This window comes from Phacochoerus africanus, chromosome 14, assembly GCF_016906955.1.
Source record: "Phacochoerus africanus isolate WHEZ1 chromosome 14, ROS_Pafr_v1, whole genome shotgun sequence".
NCBI classification, from domain to species: domain Eukaryota; kingdom Metazoa; phylum Chordata; class Mammalia; order Artiodactyla; family Suidae; genus Phacochoerus; species Phacochoerus africanus.
Window position 1 is genome coordinate 5,169,378 of NC_062557.1, and position 19,908 is coordinate 5,189,285.

A 19,908-nucleotide genomic window follows, 5' to 3' on the forward strand; every position below is an offset into this window, starting at 1 on the left:
CAGCTACAGCCACACCAGATCCGAGCCACATCTGCGACCTGTGCTGCAGCTTGGGGCAACACCAGATCCTTAACCCACTGAGCGAGGCCAGGGATTGAACCTGTATCCTGTGGATACTAGTTTTTACCACTGAACCACAATGGGAACTCCATGGGAGTTGGTATCTTTGTTACTAGGTATGAAGCTGAAAAGAGGGCAATGAAAAATACAAGAGGGAGTTTCCTTTGTGGCTCAGGGGGTTAAGGGCCCATTGTTGCCGATGTGAGGATGCAGGTTTGATCCCTGGCCTCGCTCAGTGGGTTAAGGATCTAGAGTTGCCTTGGCCTTGGCATAGACCTCAGCTGCAGCTCCTATTTGACCCCTAGGCCGGGAACTCAAATATGCCACAGGTGTTGCTGTTAAAAACAAGAAAAACACAGAGGATCATCAGGAAAGAGGCTCTATGGGTGGCTTTAAAAGCTTAATCAAGGGACCTTGACTCCCCAAGCTGTACTTGGAACCCCTTGCTGAAAGGTTGCTGAAACCACGTTCTTGAAATTGAAGTTTTCGCAGATCAGTTTACTCTCTCAGGAAAAAGCCCGCCAAAACAGAAATAGCATAAAGGGTTGAAAACACAAATGTCTGCAATTAGGTTTAGAATGAGGTCTTCTGCCTGCCCAGGTGTTCCACGGTTGGTGTGCTCTGCCTGGCCCCACTCCGGTTCCCCTGCATTAACGCTCTTCTTCCCAAAGTTTCCCAAAGGTGCGGTCCGAGGGGCCATGTCTCCTTCTCCTCTTGGGGCGATGGTCTCCCAACTTCAGGGTTACAGGAGCTGCCCAAGGGACCCGTAAACAGAACAAGTATAGAGCTCGGCGCCTTGAAAGGAACTAGGTGAGAGGGTTGGCGACGTTTTCCTGGAGGGCCACCGGCACTGACCAGTCTACCCGACCCCTGGGAGCCCCTGAGGGTCTGAGGCGCTGGGGGCGGGAACCCACCCCCACTGCCCGCCTGGGAGGCGGAGGGCGCCCCTCTGCGGGTTTGTGACCATCGGCTTTGGCACATGTCGAGGGACGGGGCTGGAGAGAGCCTCCGCCGGGCCGGGAAGCCGCGTGCGCCTTTCGGATGCTGGGGACGAAGGTGCGCGAACGCCCCTCGAGGAGGCGGCTCCCGCGAGGCCGCCGGAACCGCGCCAGCGGGCTCCGGGGGCGCCGCGTCCTCGGCCCCTCCAGCCCTCGCCGCGCGCCCGGCCGCCGCTCCGCCGCGTCCCGCCGCCCATTGGCTGGCGCCGCGCGGACCCTCCCGCCCCGCCCCGCCATTGGCCGTGGCCGCCGCGGTCCCCGCGCGCGAGCCGCCGCTGACATCACGCGGCCTGAGGCGGCGGCGGCGCCCCCGGCCCAGCCCGCAGCCCCCCTCGGCACAGGCGCCGCCGCGGGGCCCGGCGGAGGATGGTGCGCGGCGCGCCGGGGGCTCCCCGCCGCCAGAGCCGCAGCGCCGAGGCCGAGCGGGCCGCGGCGGGCAGCCGACCCCCGCACCCGGCGCGGGGCAAGCGGCCGCGGTGAGGCGCCGAGGGCGGCGCGGGCGCAGCGGCCATGGGGGCCCTGACCAGCCGGCAGCACGCGGGCGTCGAGGAGGTGGACATCCCGTCCAATTCCGTGTACCGCTACCCGCCCAAGTCCGGTGAGCGCGGCCCGGGGCTGGGAGGAGGTCGCGAGGCTCCCGCACCGGGACTCCGGGGGTCGGGGGGCCCAGGGGCCGACGGCGCTGCAGTGCGATCTTGGAGGGTGGGATGTCCAGTAGGAGGCCTGGAGCGGTGCTTTAGGGCCCGGGGCGGTCGCGAGGGTGGGCAGCCCCTCCGCCGGGGGACGCGGGCGGCCCGGACGCAATGCGTCCTGTGACAGAGACGTGCGCTGGGGAGACTGCGGCTCCTGAGGGGCGGGGTGCCTCGTTGCAGGCCAGGTCCCCGCCGTCCGCAGCACGGAGTCCGTTCCTTCCCGCCCGGGTCCCCGTTCCCCTCGGGGGGGCTGCGGCTTGGCGGGGGGGGGGCGGGCTTGGCGTCCGAAGCAGGCACCTGTGCTGGGTGCTGGCACAGGTCAGCACATCCAGGCCTCCGGTGAGGGAGGGACAGGCGCAGGTTTGAATGAGGTTTCTCCAGGGAAAGCTGCCACTGCCTGCTGGAGGGTGGAGGCCGAAAATGCCTTTTCCGTGGTGCTGATGCTTTTCGAGAGGCTGTCGGAAGAACAAGGGTGTCGAACAGAAATATTGGGGGCTCTACGTAGCAGAGTCACTCGGGTTGCTACTTGGCTGGAGGAGTGACAAGCCTGCTTTTTGGAATGAGGATGGCTCTGGGACAGGGCACAGGTATTTAAAATGTAGAGAAGGAGTCTCTTTGTTTTTAGAATCATTAAAGGGATAAATGTCTCAGCCTCTGGTTTGTAGCATAAATACTGGAGCTGGGGGAGGATTTTGACAGCACAAGAGGATCACATCAAGGACTTACTGTGTCGTACAGGGAGCTTGACTCAGGATTTTGTAATAACCTTTAAGGGAAAAGATTCTGGGAAAAACATATATTATATACATATATTATTAAACTATATATGTCTATATTATATCTATATAAAATCGAACCACTGCTGTACACCTGAAACTAACACGATATTGTAAATCAATTATACTTCCATTTAAAAGTTAAAAACATTGAAGAATAACTAAAAACAAAAAAGAGAAGAAAAGAACTAGCCAATTCCAAACTGCTGGCACATGACCTAACTCTCTGCTCTTCATTTTTCATTGCTTTTCTCAAGACTTCTGGGGACTCATGGCTCCCATCTTCTCTTTGGCTTAGGCCCCGTGGAGGATTTTCATGATCTTGGAGAGAGATCAGAACTGCAGCGGTAGAATAAAGACATGCTAATGAGAGGAGCTGGTTTCTCAGCGGTGTGTCCAGTTTGTGCCAGGTGAAAGCAGGGACCAGACAATGAACCTGCCCCCTGCAGGGTGTCGGCCGGAGCTGTGTTGCTCGCTGCTTTTGTGCCAGAGAATGAATCCTTGCAGAGATGAATATGCTTTAGGACAGGCCAAGATAAAGCCATGGGTCCTTAGTGTTTTAATAAAACTCCGGTTGATTATGACTGTATGAAACCAGTGCTCAGGAAAGCATGCGTCTTGCTTTTCCGTAGACGCAAGAATCTGTGGATTTTTCTTTTCTGAAGTCACTCTGCTTTTATCGATCAGAATATGGAGTGTGTTTTGCTGAGCTTAGGGGATTCAGTAAAGGTTGCCGCCTCAGAAGAGTGTGCACCACTCCTCACAGATGGGAGTAAACACGGGTATTTCACTGGGAGGCTGGTCCCCAAAGGACATTAATACAAGTACGAATCTTGGAGGATAGTAGTGAAAGGGTAATGGACCAAAACTAAAACTTTTCTTTACCAGCACCGTCACTTCAGTGCCTGTGGCCGTATATTGTCCTTTCTACTCTCCCAGTCTTTTAAGTTTTATCTAACAGGAAGTTGTTTTAAAAATTATTATTGGAGTTCCCGTCGTGGCGCAATGGTTAACGAATCTGACTGGGGACCATGAGGTTGCCGGTTCAATCCCTGGCCTCGCTCAGTGGGTTAAGGATCCAGCGTTGCCAGGAGCTGTGGTGTAGGTCGCAGACGTGGCTCAGATCTGGCGTGGCTATGGCTCTGGTGTAGGCTGGCAGCAACAGCTCCGATTGGACCCCTAGCCTGGGAACCTCCATATGCCACGGGTGCAGCCCTAAAAATGACAATTTAAAAAACCAAAAAAAAATTATTTTTATTATTATTTTTGGCTTTTTAGGGCCACACCCAAGGCCTATGGAAGTTCCTAGGCTAGGGGGCCAATCAGAGCTACAGCTGCCTGCCTGCACCACAGCCACAGCAACGCCAGATCCTTAAACCCACTGAGTGAGGCCAGGGATTGAACCTGCGTCCTAATGGATACTAGTCAGATTCATTTCTGCTGAGCCATGATGCGAACTCCTACGAATTTTTTTTTTTTTTTTTTTGGTCTTTTTGCCATTTCTAGGGCCGCTCCTGCTGCATATAGAGGTCCCAGGCTAGGGGTCGAATGGGAGCTGTAGCCGCCGGCCTTCGCCAGAGCCACAGCAACATGAGATCCGAGCCATGTCTGCGACCTACACCACAGCTCACGGCAATGCTGGATCCTTAAGCCACTGAGCAAGGCCAGGGATGGAACCCGCAACCTCATGGTTCCTAGTCGGATTCGTTAACCACTGCGCCATGAAGGGTACTCCCCTAGGAAATTATTTTTAATCAGAGCTTTTGTATGAGAGAAATCTCTGTAGCAAGTGGACCAAATTATGTAAGTTAAAGGTAAAACACAGAAAATAGGAATCAGAATATTCACGTCCCAGTCAGCAAACCTTTGTGTACTTAAAAATTTGCGTCCCTGCATATATGCGCTAGTCCAGAAGCATCTCTTCTCCTTCATCTGACCTTTAAATTTACCTGACTCTTTCTTGGATTATAGTATTTTGGACTCAAAGGAACCTTGTAGGGAATTTGGCCCCAGACCCGCTCATTTTGTTGCTAAGAAAATGGAGGTCCAGCCAAATGAATTGGTTTGGCCAGGGCTACCCAGCAGGTTCATGTTCTCACTGAGCCATCAACCATTCTCAAGGAATTGGATTGCGAACTTGCCCTTGGAGTTCCCATTGTGGCTCAGAAGGTTATGAACCCAACTAGTATCCACGAAGTTGCGGGTTCGACCCCTGGCCTCGCTCAGTAGGTTAAGGATTCGGCCTTGCCAGGAGTCAGGTCAAAGACACGACTCGGATCCTGGCTGTGGCTGTGACGGAGGCCGGTGGCTGCAGCTCCTCTTCGACCCCTAGCCTGGGAACTGCCGTATGCTACAGGTGCGGCCCTGAAAAGCCAAAACAAAAACAGCAACAAAAAAGAACTTGTCCTTGATGATTTGTGGCATGGAGGCTATTCTGCGTCAGAATTGAAACAAAACCCAGAGGCCTGTGTCCTGGGGTGAAGAATCCGTCTGGGTTGATCTTGGGGTCTCCTTATCTTAAACGCCGGTGATAGAACAAAGCAAATGGCAAAATCAGCTTTCAGCAGGGACTGACCTGGCTGAGCTGAGGCCGCCCCCTGGACTCACTGGAAAGTCTCTCTAACGCTCCTGCCTTGGAATTGGAATGGTTGTTTCAGCAAGCGGCACCGCCATCTGTCCCTGTCAGGCCCGTCCCATAGCCCAGCAGAAGTTGCTGGAGGTTTTTTTTGTATTTTTAAGGGAACCCCTTAGTTTTATATGCACATTGAACTGGAAACATACGAAGTATTGAGACCTGGGGGGTTAAGGATCCAGTGTTGTCACTGCTGTGGCTTGGGTTCAATCCCTGGCTCGGGAATTTCTGCATGCCACGGACGTGGCCAAAGGAAACAACGCAAAAGGTATCAAGAACAGCTAATTGCACAGTGGAACTTGGGTTTGTAGCTTTTTGGTTTGTTTGTTTTGTTTTGTCTTTTTAGGGCCACACCCGAAGCACATGGAGGTTCCCAGGCTAGGGGTCTGATCAGAGCTTTAGCCACCAGCCTACGCTACAGCCGCAGCAACACCAGATCCTTAACCCACTGAGCGAGGAGGCCGGGGATTGAACTTAATGACCTCAGGGATGCTAGTCAGTTTCATTTCCACTGCGCCACAATGGGAACGCCCTTTTTTTAAAAAAAAAAAAGAGCGATAGGAGAAAATAAAATAGCCTAAAATAGCCTAGAATAATTTATGTATTTTTTGAACAAGTGATGTAATCATGTGGTTTGAAGTTTAAAAGAATGGAAAGGCATGCAGTCAAAGTCTAGGTCCTTAACCCATTCCACCACCAGGGAACTCCTGGAGATCTTTTAATATTGGAGAGGGGTTTGGGGTTTTTGTTTTGTTTTTTTCTTTTTGAGGCTACACTTGCTGCATTTGCAAGTTCCCAGGCCAGGGGTGAAATCGGAGCTACAGCGGCTGGCCTGTATCACAGCCACAGCCATACTGGGTCTGAGCCATGTCTGTGACTTATACTGCAGCTTACGGCAATGCCAGATCCTTAACCCACTGAGCAGGGCTAGGTATCGAATCTACACCCTCATGGGTACTAGTCCAGTTTGTTACTGCTGAGCCACAACGGGAACTCCAGAGGGGTTTTTGGCTGTCGTTCTGTTTAAAAAATAACTGCCTAATATTCCTCTGTGTGCATGTGCCATCAGCTTTTAACATAGTCTTCTATGGGCAAAAACTTGCTTTTTCTTCAATCTTTCACTACTGCAAACAGTGCAGCAATGATTAATGTTATACATACATTCTTAGTTGGTTTTTAGCTTTGTTAATAAATACAGGAAAATTAATCGTTTAAATAACAGGGAGTTCCCATCGTGGCTCAGTGGTTAATGAATCCGACTAGGAACCATGAGGTTGTGGGTTCGATCCCTGGCCCTGCTCAGTGGATTAGGGATCCAGCGTTGCCGTGAGCTGTGGTGTAGGTCGAAAATGCGGCTCGGATCCCGTGTTGCTGTGTGGTGTGGCTCCCATTGGACCCCTAGCCTGGGAACCTCCATATGCCGTGGGAGCGGCCCTAGAAAAGGCAAAAAGACAAAAAAAAATCATTTAAATAACAGAAGGTATGATGAGAGTTTTTTCTGTAGAGTATTTCTTCATTAGCATAGAAAGCTATTTCTAGCACTGCTCTGCATTTGGTTGTGCCTTTGTAATTTAAAAAATTATTATAGTTGATTTACAATGTTCTGTCAATTTTTGCTATACAACAAAGTGACCCGGTTATATATATATACATTCTTTTTCTCACATTATCCTCCATCACGTTCCATCACAGGTGATTGGATATCGTTTCCTGTGCTATACGGCAGGACCTCATTGCTTATCCGCTCAGATGCCATGGTTTGCATCTATTAACCCCAGACTTCCAGTCCGTCCCACTCCTTCCCCCTCGCCCTTGTCATCCACAAGTCTGTCTGTGAGTTTGTTTCTGTTCTGTAGATAGCTTCCTTTGTGCCATATTTTAGATTCCACATATTAGTGATATCATGTGGTATTTGTCGCTTTTTTATGGCTGAGTAGTATTCCATGGTGTATATGTACCACATCTTCTTAATCCACTCATCTGTCAATGGACACTTAGGTTGTTCCCATGTCTTGGCTATTGTGAATAGTGCTCCAATGAGCATAGGGGTGCGTGTATCTTTTTCAACGAAAGTCTTGTCCGGATATGTGCCCAGGAGTGGGATTGCTGCATCACATGGTAGTTCTATATTTAGTTTTCTGAGGTACCTCCATACTGTTTTCCACAGTGGTTATACCAGTTTACATTCCCACCAGCAGTGTAGGAGGGTTCCCTTTTCTCCACACCCTCTCCAGCACTGGCTATTTGTTGACTTATTCATGATGGCCATTCTGACCAGTGTGAGGTGGGAGCTCATTGTAGTTTGGATTTGCATTCTCTGCTAATTAGTGATGTTGAGCATTTTTTTTTTAGGGCCACACCCACGACATATGGAGGTTCCCAGTTTAGGGGTTGAATCGGAGCTGTAGCCACTGGCCCTTCACCACAGCCACAGCAACGCCAGATCTGAGCTGCCTCTGCAACCTACACCACAGCTCATGGCAATGCCAGATCCTTAACCCACTGAGTGAGGCCAGGGATTGAACCTGGGTTCTCATGGAGCTAGTCAGATTCGTTTCCCCTGAGCCATGAGGGGAACTCCCCATTGGTTTATTTTTGTTTTTATTTCTATTGCTTTGAGAGAGTGACCTCAGAATACCTTTGTAATTTTTGCGTTAGAGCCTTATGTGCTTTTAAATCTTCCTCTGAGATCTTTGCTTCTTTAAAAGCCCATGATCGTTGGTTCAGCAAAGGTGTGGCTTTGCAGAGATGTTGCTTTTATGCGTGCAGGCCTGACTTTTGAAAGGGGTCTCCAGATTGGTACGAGTCATTGAGTCTATTTTCGTTGTCCAGGAAGAAATAGGCATGGTGTAAAGATAATTTCATTCATTTTAATTCAGCACCTGATAAATCTAGTTCATTTCTCTACATATTTGAGCAAATTGGAAAATAGGAGTAACTCATTCTGCTCAGGCGTTGAGGGAAATCTACTATGAAAATTCAGAATGGTAATCAGTCCTGAGCAGCTAACGTCATCATTCTCTAAATTTTTGTTATATTGGAGTACACATATGCTTGTCAAGTGGGTCTGTCCTGGGGGCAAGAGCAGTTTTAATTTTATTATTTATTTATTTATTTATTTGGGGGCCGCACCCATGGCATATGGAGGTTCCCGGGCTAGGGCTCTCATCGGAGCTACAGCTACCGTCCTGCACCACAGCCAGAGCCTTGCGGGATCTGAGCCTTGTCTGTGACCTACACCCCAGCTCATGGCAACACCGGATCCTTAACCCACTGAGTGAGGCCAGGGATCGAACCGCAACCTCATGGTTCCTAATCAGATTTGTTTCCACTGCGCCACAATGGGAGCTCCCAAGAGCAGTTTTTAAAGCGTGAGTAGTAAGACTTTGCCTGTCAAATAGTTATAAAAGTTTCTTTTAACTTTTAGGAGCCTCAATTTAATGTATGCTTTGAAATCAGGGGCTTAAAAGAACTTACTACAGAATAAGGTGTTATTTGGTTCTGGCGTGTTTTGATGTGTTAAATTAAGTAAGTTTCTGTAATTCATAGTAAATACATTCAATTCCATTTAAAAAAAAACCCCTAAATGTTGCCCTTTACAATGGTGAAGTTGGAGTTCCTGTTGTGGCACATGGGGTTAAGGATCCAGTGTTGTCTCTGCGGCAGCGCGGGTTTGATCCCCAGCCTGGCGCAGTGGGTCAAGGATCTCCGTTCCGCTGTGGTGTGGATCACAGCTAAGGCTCAGATTTGACCCCTGACCCAGGAACTTCCATACTGCAGGTGTGCCCAAAAAACAAACAAACAAAAAATAAAACATGGTAAAGTCATCAAGATCAAGAGTTCAAATGGTTGTATTACTTTCTGAGCACTTAGAATGTGGTCATTTTTCTACTTTCAAAACCCCCGGTGTTTTTGCTTGACATGTAGCTTACGGCATTGAGAGCAGACTGATTTCTTTCACTTCTTGATTTTGTCTTCAGATTTGGGACCTTTGGTTTCCTTCTGTGATGGTGGCTGTGTTCCTTGGCCTCTCTTTTCTCTTTCTGTTTGTTACCATCAGTGCATGGTATTGAGCATGGGATTTATACTTGCAGTGTGCTGTGCATCAGTCTACTGAGTCGGATCCCATGATTTTGATGCCTAGGCAAGCAGCAGGATAGAAACCCTCAGGTCACAGGCGTTCCCGTCGTGGCGCAGTGGTGAACGAACCCGACTAAGAACCATGAGGTTGCGGGTTCGATCCCTGGCCTCGCTCAATGGGTTAAGGATCCGGCGTTGCTGTGAGCTGTGTAGGTTGCAGACGCGGCTCGGATCCTGCGTTGCTGTGGCTCTCGCGTAGGCCGGCCGGCGGCTACAGCTCCAGTTCGACCCCTAGCCTGGGAACCTCCCTGTGCCCCTGAGAGCGGCCCACGAAATGGCAAAAAAGACAAAAGGTGAAGAGAAAGAACCCCTCAGACGGTGATGTGGATTGCAGGAGGAGGATTAACAGTGCAAGCTGGCTGGCTGCTGTTTTCGCCGGGGCTCTCCAGAGAACGAGAGCCAGTAGGAGGTACATCCGTATGCTTGGCCTCCATCGTGGTGGAAGCTGGCACGTCTAAAATTTGTAGGGCAGGCCAGCAAGCTGCAAACTTGGGAGTTGATATTGAAGTCCACAGTCAGGAATCTGTAGGGCGGGCTGCCAGATAGGAAACACAGGTGGGATTTCTCTGTTACCGTCTTAAGGCAGGATGCCTTTTCCTCCAGAAAATCTCCGTTTTTGCCTCTAAAGCCTCGAATACTTGGATGAAGCCCATCCGCATTAGCAAGGGTCATCTCTTACTTCAAGTCAATTAATTATAAATGTTGATCATATCTGCAAAATCTCCTCGCAGCAACATCTAGATTAGTATTTGGACAAACAGCTGAGCACCAAAGCCTAGCCAAGTCAACCTAAAAATTAACAATCGTAGCGGGTTCTTATTTTATCAAATTATTATTGCTAAATTGGCTCAAGTTTTTGGTTGTCGAAAGAGTGCTTGTGCTGGGAAAACATTTCTAAAAGTCTGGGGAGTTCCCACTGTGGCACAGCAGGTTAAGAAACAGACAGTGTCTGTGAAGTTGTAGGTTTGATCCCTGGCCTCACTCAGTGTGTTAAGGATCCAGTATTGCTGCAAGCTATGGTGTAGGCCATAGGTCACAGATGCTGCTCGGATCTGGTGTTGCTGTGGCTGTGGTGTAGGTCAGCAGCTGCAGCTCTGATTCAACCCCTAGCCCAGGAACTTCCATATGCCACAGGTGTGGCCATAAAAAGAAAAAAAGAAAAACTACAGTCTTTAAAAATCATCATTTAAAAAGTATACTCCTTCCAAAATGTCAGTGCTTATAATCTAGTATCAAAGGTAGAATGCAGGTTTACAGAGATGCGTACACAGAGTTCCCACTGTGGCTCAGCAGGTTAAGAACCCAACATAGTACCCATGAGGATGTGAGTTTGATCCCTGGCCTCACTCAGTGGGTTAAAAATCCGGCCTTGCCACAGCTGCGGGTTGCAGATGCAGCTGGGATCCAGTGTGGCTGTGGCTGTGGCATAGACGGGCAGCTGCAACTCTGATTTGATCCCTAGCCTGGGAACCTCCATATGCTACAGATGGGGCTCTAAAAAAAGGAAGAAAGAATACAGACTATAGCATGACCATGTGGAATATGTCACAAGAATGCAAGCTTGGTTTAATATCTGAAAAATCAGTCGGTGTTAATGCACCATATTAGTAAAGAATGAAAACTACATGATTATAGAAATAGATGCAAATAAAACACTTGACAAATCCAACACCTCTTCAGGATGAAAAACCCTCCGTAAACTCGGAGGAGGAGGGGGCGTCCTCGGTCTGACATAGGGCATCTATGGAAGGCTCGTAGCTACCATCGTACTTAATGATGAAATACAGAATGCTTTCCTGCTAAGAATGGGAACAAGGCAAGGATGTCTGCTTTCATGTCATTCAGTATTTTTTTTTTTTTTTTTGGCAACTCCCTGGGCAGTGATCAAACCTGCTCCATAGTAGTGACCTGGGCCACTGCAGTGACAACGTCGGATCTTAACCTGCTGCACCACAAGGGGACTCTTGTCATTCAGCCTTGACCGAAGATAATTAGTACAATAAGGCAAAACAAACAAACACATTTTTAAAAATTATTTATTTATTTGCCTTTTTTAGAGCCGCACCCTTGGCATATGGAAGTTTCCCAGGCTAGGGGTTGAATTGGAGCTACAGCTGCCGGCCTACGCCACGGCTACAGCAACGCAGGATCCTTTTTTTGTTTTGTTTTGTTTTTTGTTTTTTCAGGGCCACACCCATAGCATATGGAAGTTCCCAGGCTAGGGGTCGAATCAGAGCTGTAGCCAGATCTGAGCTGCGTCTGCGACCTACACCACAGCTCACGGCAATGCCAGATCTTTAACCCACTGAGCGAGGCCAGGGATTGAACCTGCATCCTCATGGATCCTAGTCGGGTTTGCTAACCGCTGAGCCATGAAGGGAACTCCCACATTAAAAAATGTTTAAAGTAACCACATTGTAAGGAAAAAAGCGAAACTGTCTTTATTCACAGATACATGATCTTATTTATAGAAAAATACCAAGGATTCCACAAAAACACCTACTAGAACTAATAAATGAGTTAGGAAGTTTGCAGAAACAAGATCAACCTTCCAAAACCAACTGTGCTTTATATACACAATAATCTGAAAATGAAATGAAATGAAGATGTAATTAAGGAGACCGTTCTAGGAGTTCCCGTCGTGGCTCAGTGGTTAACGCATCCGACGAGGAACCATGAGGTTGCGGGTTCGATCTCTGGCCTTGCTCAGTGGGTTAAGGATCCCGCATTGCTGTGAGCTGCAGTGTAGGTCGCAGATGCGGCTCGGATCCCACGTTGCTGTAGCTGTGGTATAGGCTGGTGGCTGCAGCTCCGATTTGACCCCTAGCCTGGGAACCTCCATATGCTGAGGGAGCGGCCCAAGAAATGGCAAAAAGACAAAAAAAAAAAAACAAACAAACAAACAAAAAAAAACAAAGGAGACTGTTCCAGTCCCATGAACATCAAAAGGGATACAGTTTCTTAGAAATTTAATGTAGGAAGTATATGACGTGAACACTGAAATTTCTAAAAGCCTGGTGAGATTAATGCTTTAATTAAAGACGTTCAAAAAGATCTCAATAAATAGATATTTCGTGTTCATGGATTGGAAATACAAAAGATGACTGAGATGCAAATGTTCTCCAAATTGATCTGAAAATTGAGTGCATTCTCTATGAAAATCCCAGTGGACTTTTTAAACGAAACTGGCTGGCCACTTCTAAGATGTATTTCAACACGCAAAGGACCTAGAATATCCCAACCAGTTTTGAAAAGGAAGGGCAAAGTTAGAGGAGTTTCACTACCCAGTTTCAGAAATTGTCCTCAAGCCGTGGCGTGGGAATGTCAGCGCCTTCAAGGCCCCTGTAAGGAGATGAAACCCAAAAGCCACTGGGGTCTCATTGTGGTGCCCCTTCCCCCACCTCGAACAGCCTGGAGGGGAAGGAACGTCAGGGACCAAGGAGACGGACGAGGAGAGGCATATAGAGAGATGCAGGAGGACCGTAAAGCAGAAATAAAGCCTGACGTTTATGAGACTGACGGCGCGACCTACTGCGCTCACGAGGCACCTGCGTGGCATTTGTGGCCAGGTGACTTTGGCAAAAGTGCCAAGATAATTTTACAAGGAAAGAATGGGTTTTTCAGCACATGGTGTCAGGACAAATTGGATATTGACAAGCAAAAAAAAAAAAATGAATTTAGACCCTTTCTTTACCTCACCAAAAATTAACCCAAAGTGGAACATAGAAGGAAAACATGACCCACGACATGGGAGGAAATATTTGCAAATCATCTATATGGTAGTGGAGGTGTACCTAGAATATTTGAAAAAACAGAATCTGTAAACAACTTGTCCTATTCCATAATAAAAAGACAACCCAACTGAAAAAGAAGCAAAGGTCTTTTGTAGACATTTCTCCAACAAAGATATACAAATGGACAAAAAAAAAAAAAAAACACGTGAAAAGATGCTCCACATCGTTGGGGAAATGCAGAGCCACACTGCAGTTAGATAGCACTTCGCGTCCACTAGGATGGCTTTGATTGAACAGCAGCTACTAAGTTTTGGTGAGGCTATGGAGAAATTGAGGTCCTAGTACCCTGGTGATGGGAACACAAAACGGTACAGTTGCTTTGGAAACCAGTTTGAGGGTTCCTCAAATCGTTAGTTATTTTGTAACTCAGCAGTTATACTCTTTTTTTTTTTTCTTTTTGGTCTTTTAGGGCCGCACCCGAGGCACATGGAAGTTCCTAGCCTAGGGGTCAAATCGGAGCTATAGCTGCTGGCCTACACTGCAGTCATAGCAATGCAGGATCTGAGCTGTGTCTGTGACCTACACCACAGCTCATGGCAACACCGGATCTTTAACCCACTGAGTAAGGCCAGGGATTGAACCTGTGTCCTCAGGGATCCTAATCGGGTTCATTAACACTGAGCCACGATGGAAACTCCCACCAGCAGTTATATTCTTAAGTGTGTGTGTATACACACACCACCAAGAAAAATGAAGAAAAATTTCACACCGAAAGACGTACGTGAATGTTCATAGCAGCATTATTCTTAATAGCTAGTAGGCAGAAAGAACTGGAATGCCCATCAGCTGGTGCATGGAACAACTGATAAAATGTGGAAAATCCACATTGCAGTGGAGTGTTATTTGGCAATAAAAAGGAATGAAGTACTAATATTTGCTACATCATGGAGGACATTTGAAAGCCTTAATGTTCAGTGAAGCAAGCCAGAGGCAAAAGGCCTTATATTGTGTAATCCCATTTCTATGACGTGTCCAGAAGAGGCAAATCCACAGAGACAGAAAGGAGATTAGTGACGTCCATTGCCTGGGGGCGGGGGCAACTGAGAAAGGACTGCTAATAGGTTTCTTTCTGCGCTAATGAAAATGCTCTAAAATTAGATAGTGCCGAGTAGTTGCCTAACTATGAATACACTAAAAACCATTGAACTGTGCCCTTTAAATAGGTGAATTGTTTGGTGTGTAAATTATATCTCAAACTGTTTTTAAAATGGATCTAAATTCAAAAGCTAAAACTATAAAACCCCTAAAAGAAGACACAGGAGAAAATATGTATTCGATTCAGACTGGGCAAAGCGTCCTTTGATACCATGCCAAAAGCACAATCCATAAGGGAAAAAACTAACAAATTGGATTTCTTCAAAATTAAAAATGTTTCTGCTTCAGAGGACAACATTTAAAGGATGGAAAAACATGCCACCTTCTGAATAAAAATATTTGCAAAACACATAGATAAAGAATTTGCATCCAGAATACATCAAGAACTTTTACAACCCAGTATAACCCAACCCAGGGGAGTTCCCATTGTGGCGCACCAGAAACCAACCCAACTAATATCGATGAGGATGCTGGTTCGATCCCTGGCCTCCTTCAGTGGATTAAGGATCTGGCGTTGCCGTGCGCGGTGGTGTAGGTCAAAGATGCGGCTCGGATCCCACATTGCTGGGGCTGCGGCATAGGCCAGCAGCTACAGCTCCACTTTGATCCCTAGCCTGGGAACTTTGATATAAAAAAAAAAAGAAGAAGACGACAATCCAGGCTCAGCAGGTTAAGGACCCAGCATAGTGTCCGAGAAGATTTGGGTTTGATCTCTGGACTTGCTCAGTGGGTTAGATCCAGCGTTGCCACAAAGCAGAGTTCACAGATGTGGCTCAGATCTGGTGTGGCTGTGGCTGTGGCAGAGGCTGGCAGCTGCAGCTCTGATTTGACCCCTAGCCTGGGAACTTCCATGTGTCACAGGTATGGCCATAAAGAGAATATTAAAAAAACAGCTTTTGGAGTTCCCTTTGTGGCTCAGTGGTTAACAAAAGCTGTTTTTATTTTTTTATTTTTTGTCTTTTTGCCTTTTCTAGGGCCGCTCCCACAGCATATGGAGATTCCCAGGCTAGGGGTCTAATCAGAACTGTAGTTGCCTGCCTATGCCAGAGCCACAGCAATGCAGGATCCGAGCCACGTCTGCAACCTACATCACAGCTCACAGCAAGGCCGGAGATCGAACCTGCAACCTCATGGTTCCTAGTCGGATTCGTTAACCACTGAGCCACGACGGGAACTCCAACAAAAGCTGTTTTTAAAAATAACAGGAACTTGCTAGTAGCTCAGCCACTACAGTGGCTGGAGCCTCAGTGGTTGTCATTGCAGAGGCTCAGGTCACTGCCATGGTGCAGAGTCAGTCTTTGGCCTGGGAGCATCCTCATGCCCTGGGCGCAGTCAAAAAGAGAAGAGTACTCTTTCAAGGTAAGCTAGAAAGAGTAGGGAATGTTTCTCAGTAGGCAAACAGTTTATTCAACCTGAGCACGCAATGAGATTACATTGTAATGAGCACACAGGCTCAGAGTTCCTGTCCTGGCGCAGTGGTTAACGACTCCGACTAGGAACCATGAGGTTGAATGTTTGACCCCTGGCCTTGCTCGGCGGGTTAAGGATCCGCGAGCCGCATCTGCTGTGGCTCTGGCATACGCCGGTGGCTACAGCTCCGATTAGACCCCTAGCCTGGGAACCTCCATATGCTGTGGGATGGCCCCAAATAAGACAAAAAGACAAAAAAGAAAAAAAAAAAAAAGCACACAGGCTCTGGAATAAAACCAACTGGATGTGGGGTCTGACACTGCCCCTTACTAGCTGTGTGACTCTTGGACAAAGTACTTAACCTCTCTGTGCCTTACAGTTCCTCTTTGGTAAAAACAAACAAACAAAAACCCTTGAAGGATTGTGAGGAATAACCCATGTAATACTTTTTTTGGTCCAGTGCTGGCACAAAGTAAGCCTTTAATAAGAGGTTGTTACTCCGGAGTCATTACGAACAATGAGGTTAATCCATAAATACAGATATGGACCGATGCCTACAGTACATTAGGAAAAAAAAAAAACCACACAGCAGATCAATATGTAATATCCCAATTAGATTAGCAAACAAAATAAAGCAAAGCAGAAAATGTGGTTGTGTTCATATGGAGAGAGAGGAAACTCTGGAAGGTCACAAACTGACCGTTAATAGTGGAGTTACTTTTCACAGAACAGAGTTGGAAATCCATCACTTTTACATTGCATACTTCTAGGCATTAATTTTTTGTGAAAGACATGTACTACTTGTATCATTTTTTAAATAAGTAAAAATACGAATAACAAAAGCAGCACTGTGGCGTTAGACCTGAAGAGTTCCCACTGTGGCTCAGCGGGTTAAGAATCTGACTAGTATCCATGAGGACGCAGGTTCGATCCCCGGCCTCGCTCAGTGGGTTAAGGATCCAGCGTTGCCGCAAGCTGGGGCGTAGGTTGCAGATGCGGCTTGGATCCCAGGTTGCTGTGGCTGTGGTGTCGGCCGGCAGCTGCAGCTCCAGTTTGATCCCTAGCCTGGGAATTTTCATATGCCGCAGGTATGGCCCTACAAAGAAAAAAAGAAGAAGGAATTGAGTTGAACAATTAGAAATGTTTAAAAACAATTTTGTGGAGTTCCCTGGTGGTGCACGGGGTTAAGGATCCAGTGTTGCCGGGGCTGTGACTTGGGTTTCGATCCTGGCCCGGGAATAGTCACATGCCTTGGGTGTGGCCAAACAAAACAAAACAAAATTTCGTTACTTTCCTTTTATTTTTGTGACCTAAAGCTTAAAGTATGTTATTGAAATGTCATGTAGATAAAGATTTTTCAAATGTATGAAAACCTAATCGAATTTTCATAGCCAGTTTTCCTCTATTTTAATTTTTCTTTTCTTTTAAAATTTGTATTTATTTAAAAATTTCCCATATTTTAATTTCATGTGAAGTTACTTTTAAATCCAATTCCATTTTCTGCAGTAATCAAAGATACAACACCATTGGTCCAAAAATAGATGGTTGAAGATTAGTATTTTTCATTTATAGGCAGGATATTTGTTTAACTAATTTTACTGTGACTTCTTCTTCTTTTTTTTTTTTTTTGTCTTTTTGCTATTTCTTTGGGCCACTCCCACGGCATATGGAGGTTCCCAGGCCAGGGGTCGAATCGGAGCTGTAGCTCCCGGCCTACACCAGAGCCACAGCCACGCGGGATCCGAGCCGCGTCTGCAACCCACACACCACAGCTCCTGGCAACACCGGATCGTCAACCCACTGAGCTAGGGCAGGAACCGAACCCACAACCTCATGGTTCCTAGTCGGATTCGTTAACCACTTCGCCATGACGGGAACTCCACTGTGACTTCAATTTTAAAAAATACAAAAAGAAGATTGATTACAAATCTTGCAATAAAAACTCCCAATTAGCATGAGCTAGTGACTAAAATCCAAAATATAATTTACTTCATCTTTTGACTCTATCAATTATAAAAATTTTATTGCGTACTCAATGTCTTTGAATTTTATTAGTTTTATAATAAAGTTTATAAACTTTATTAGTTTTATAATAAAGTTTATAAACTTTCCATGACTTCAAAAACTTTTCATCTTTGCTTTGGAATCCTACCCTGAAAATAAATAAATTGGTATTACTTAGAGGCCTAAATAATTGGGGTTTTTCCCCAACCCTATTACTATAGACGGATATATTTTAGTAATATAATAGATTTGGAAAGAAAAGTTATTTTAAAATTCGAGTTTTTAGGGAGTTCTCTGGTGGCCCAGCGGGTTGAGTCTCTTGCATTCTCTCTGCTGTGGCTCTGGTTGCTGCTGCGTGGCGTAGGTTTGATCCCTGGCCCAGAAATTCCCACAACTGCCTGTGTGGCAAAAAAGAAAAAAAGAAAAGAAAACAGTTTTGTCTGTGAATCTTTAGGGTATCCTTTATTTTGTTAAGGTTTTATTTTTTCCGTTGCTGTTGATTTACAGCGTTCTGTCAGTTTCTGCTGTACAGCACAGTGACTCACTCATACATATATACGTATTCTTTTTCTCTCATTACTCCCTACCATACCTTTAGGGTGTCCTTTGTCTTTTTAGGGCCGCACCTGCAGAATATGGAGGTTCCCGGGCTAAGGGTCTAATCGGAGCTGCAGCTGCTGGCCTTTGCCAGAGCCCAAGCAAGGCAGGATCCAAGCCTCATCTGTGACCTACACCACAGCTCACGGCAGCACCGGATCCTTAAGCCCACTGAGCAAGGCCAGGGATTGAACCCGCAACCTCCTGGTTCCTAATCAGATTTGTTTCTGCCGCGCCACGACGGGAACTCCTAGGGAATCCTTTAAACACAGAGTTGTAGACAGAGGGCAGGGGGCGTGGTGGCCCTTTCTTGTGTGATGTTACCGTTCATAGCGGTTTGGCGGCAAATGTCGGGATGTCTCACCGGGGTGGACATAAAGTGTGTAACCCATTACGCAGTATTTAATTTCATGGTGACGTTAGGGATACGCCCCAATGTCTTAATTCATTGGGTAAGATATTTAGGAGTAAATTCCGAGGTTTTTTCCTTTTTGTTCATATGCTGCGTAAAAAATTGTTGTATTTTTTTTTCATGCATAGTTGAAAAAAAGAACACAAATAGTTCCTTAAAACTTTTGTGTATCTGACTTCATGTTGAAATAATATTTTGGATATATTGGAGTATTGGAATATCCAACATTGGGATATATACAATATATTCAATTAATTTTACTTTAAAAAAATGTGGCTGTTAGGAGTTCCCTCTGTGGTGCAGTGGTTTAGAGTCTGACTGCAGTGGTTTGGGTCACTGCAGAGGTGTGCAGGTTCAGTCCCCGGCCTGGTGCAGTGGGTTAAAGGATCTGGTGTTGCTGCAGCTGTGGCTTGGATTCAGTCCCTGGCCAGGAACTTCCATATGCCACAGGTGCAGCCATAAAAATAAAAAAATATATGTATGGCTGTTAGACTATTTATTTATTTAAAAATTTTTACCTGCCCCACAGCACATGGAGCTCCCAGGGTGGGGATCAGATCTGAGCTGCAGTCTCCACTTGAGATTCAGCTGCAGCGACACCAGATCCCCAACCCCCTGTGCAGGAGCGGGAATCAAACCCTCATCCAGTGCTCCCAAGATGCTGCCGATCCCTTGTGCCACAGTGGGAGCTCGTAGATAATTTAAAATTACACATATGGGGGAGCTCCCATTGTGGCTTAGCAGTTAATTAACCCAAATAGTATCCATTTGGACACAGGTTCGATCCCTGGCCTTGATCAGTGGGTTAAGGATCCGGCGTGGCCGTGAGCTGTGGTGTAAGTTGCAGATGCGGCTCCGATCCGCTGTAGCAGTGACCGTGGTGCAGGCCGGCAGCTGTGGCTGCAATTCGACCCCTGGCCTGGGAACCTCCATGTGCTGAGGCTTCAGCCCTAAACTGACAAAAAAAGAGAAAAAAACCTCTAGAACTTTTTCTCCTTGCAAGGCTGAACCTCTGTACTCATTCAACACGAATTCCCCCTTTTCCCTCCACTCACAGCTTATGTTTTAAATAATTTTGGAGATCTGTATATCGTAAGGCTTCTTTTTTCCCCAGCTTTCTTGAGGCGTAATTGACATATAACATTGTGCAGCTTTAAGGTGTACAACCTAATTATTTGATCTGCACGTATCTTACAGAATGATTCCCGCAAGGTGTGTCTTCTTAAAGCCCAAAAAGAATTCTGAATATGAGTTTTGGTTAAGAAGTGATAGCCAACTAATAATGGAAAGCTTGCAGG

General features: G+C 46.7%; 1 protein-coding gene across 16 annotated transcripts in view; it reads left to right on the forward strand.

Annotated features, from left to right (window-relative positions):
- The first annotated feature begins 1,436 nt into the window (after positions 1-1,436).
- RNF157 (ring finger protein 157) overlaps positions 1,437-19,908 on the forward strand; it is a 78,507-nt gene continuing 60,035 nt past the window's right edge. For 3 of the 16 annotated variants that reach the window (XM_047756672.1, XM_047756673.1, XM_047756685.1), the window contains exon 1: positions 1,440-1,656. In XM_047756672.1, coding sequence (XP_047612628.1) covers positions 1,569-1,656 — 88 coding nt within the window. In that variant the 5' untranslated portion in view covers positions 1,440-1,568. Of the gene's footprint in view, positions 1,657-19,908 lie in introns of all 16 variants that reach the window. The other 13 variants (XR_007131588.1, XM_047756682.1, XM_047756678.1 and 10 more) reach the window with 8 other exon arrangements.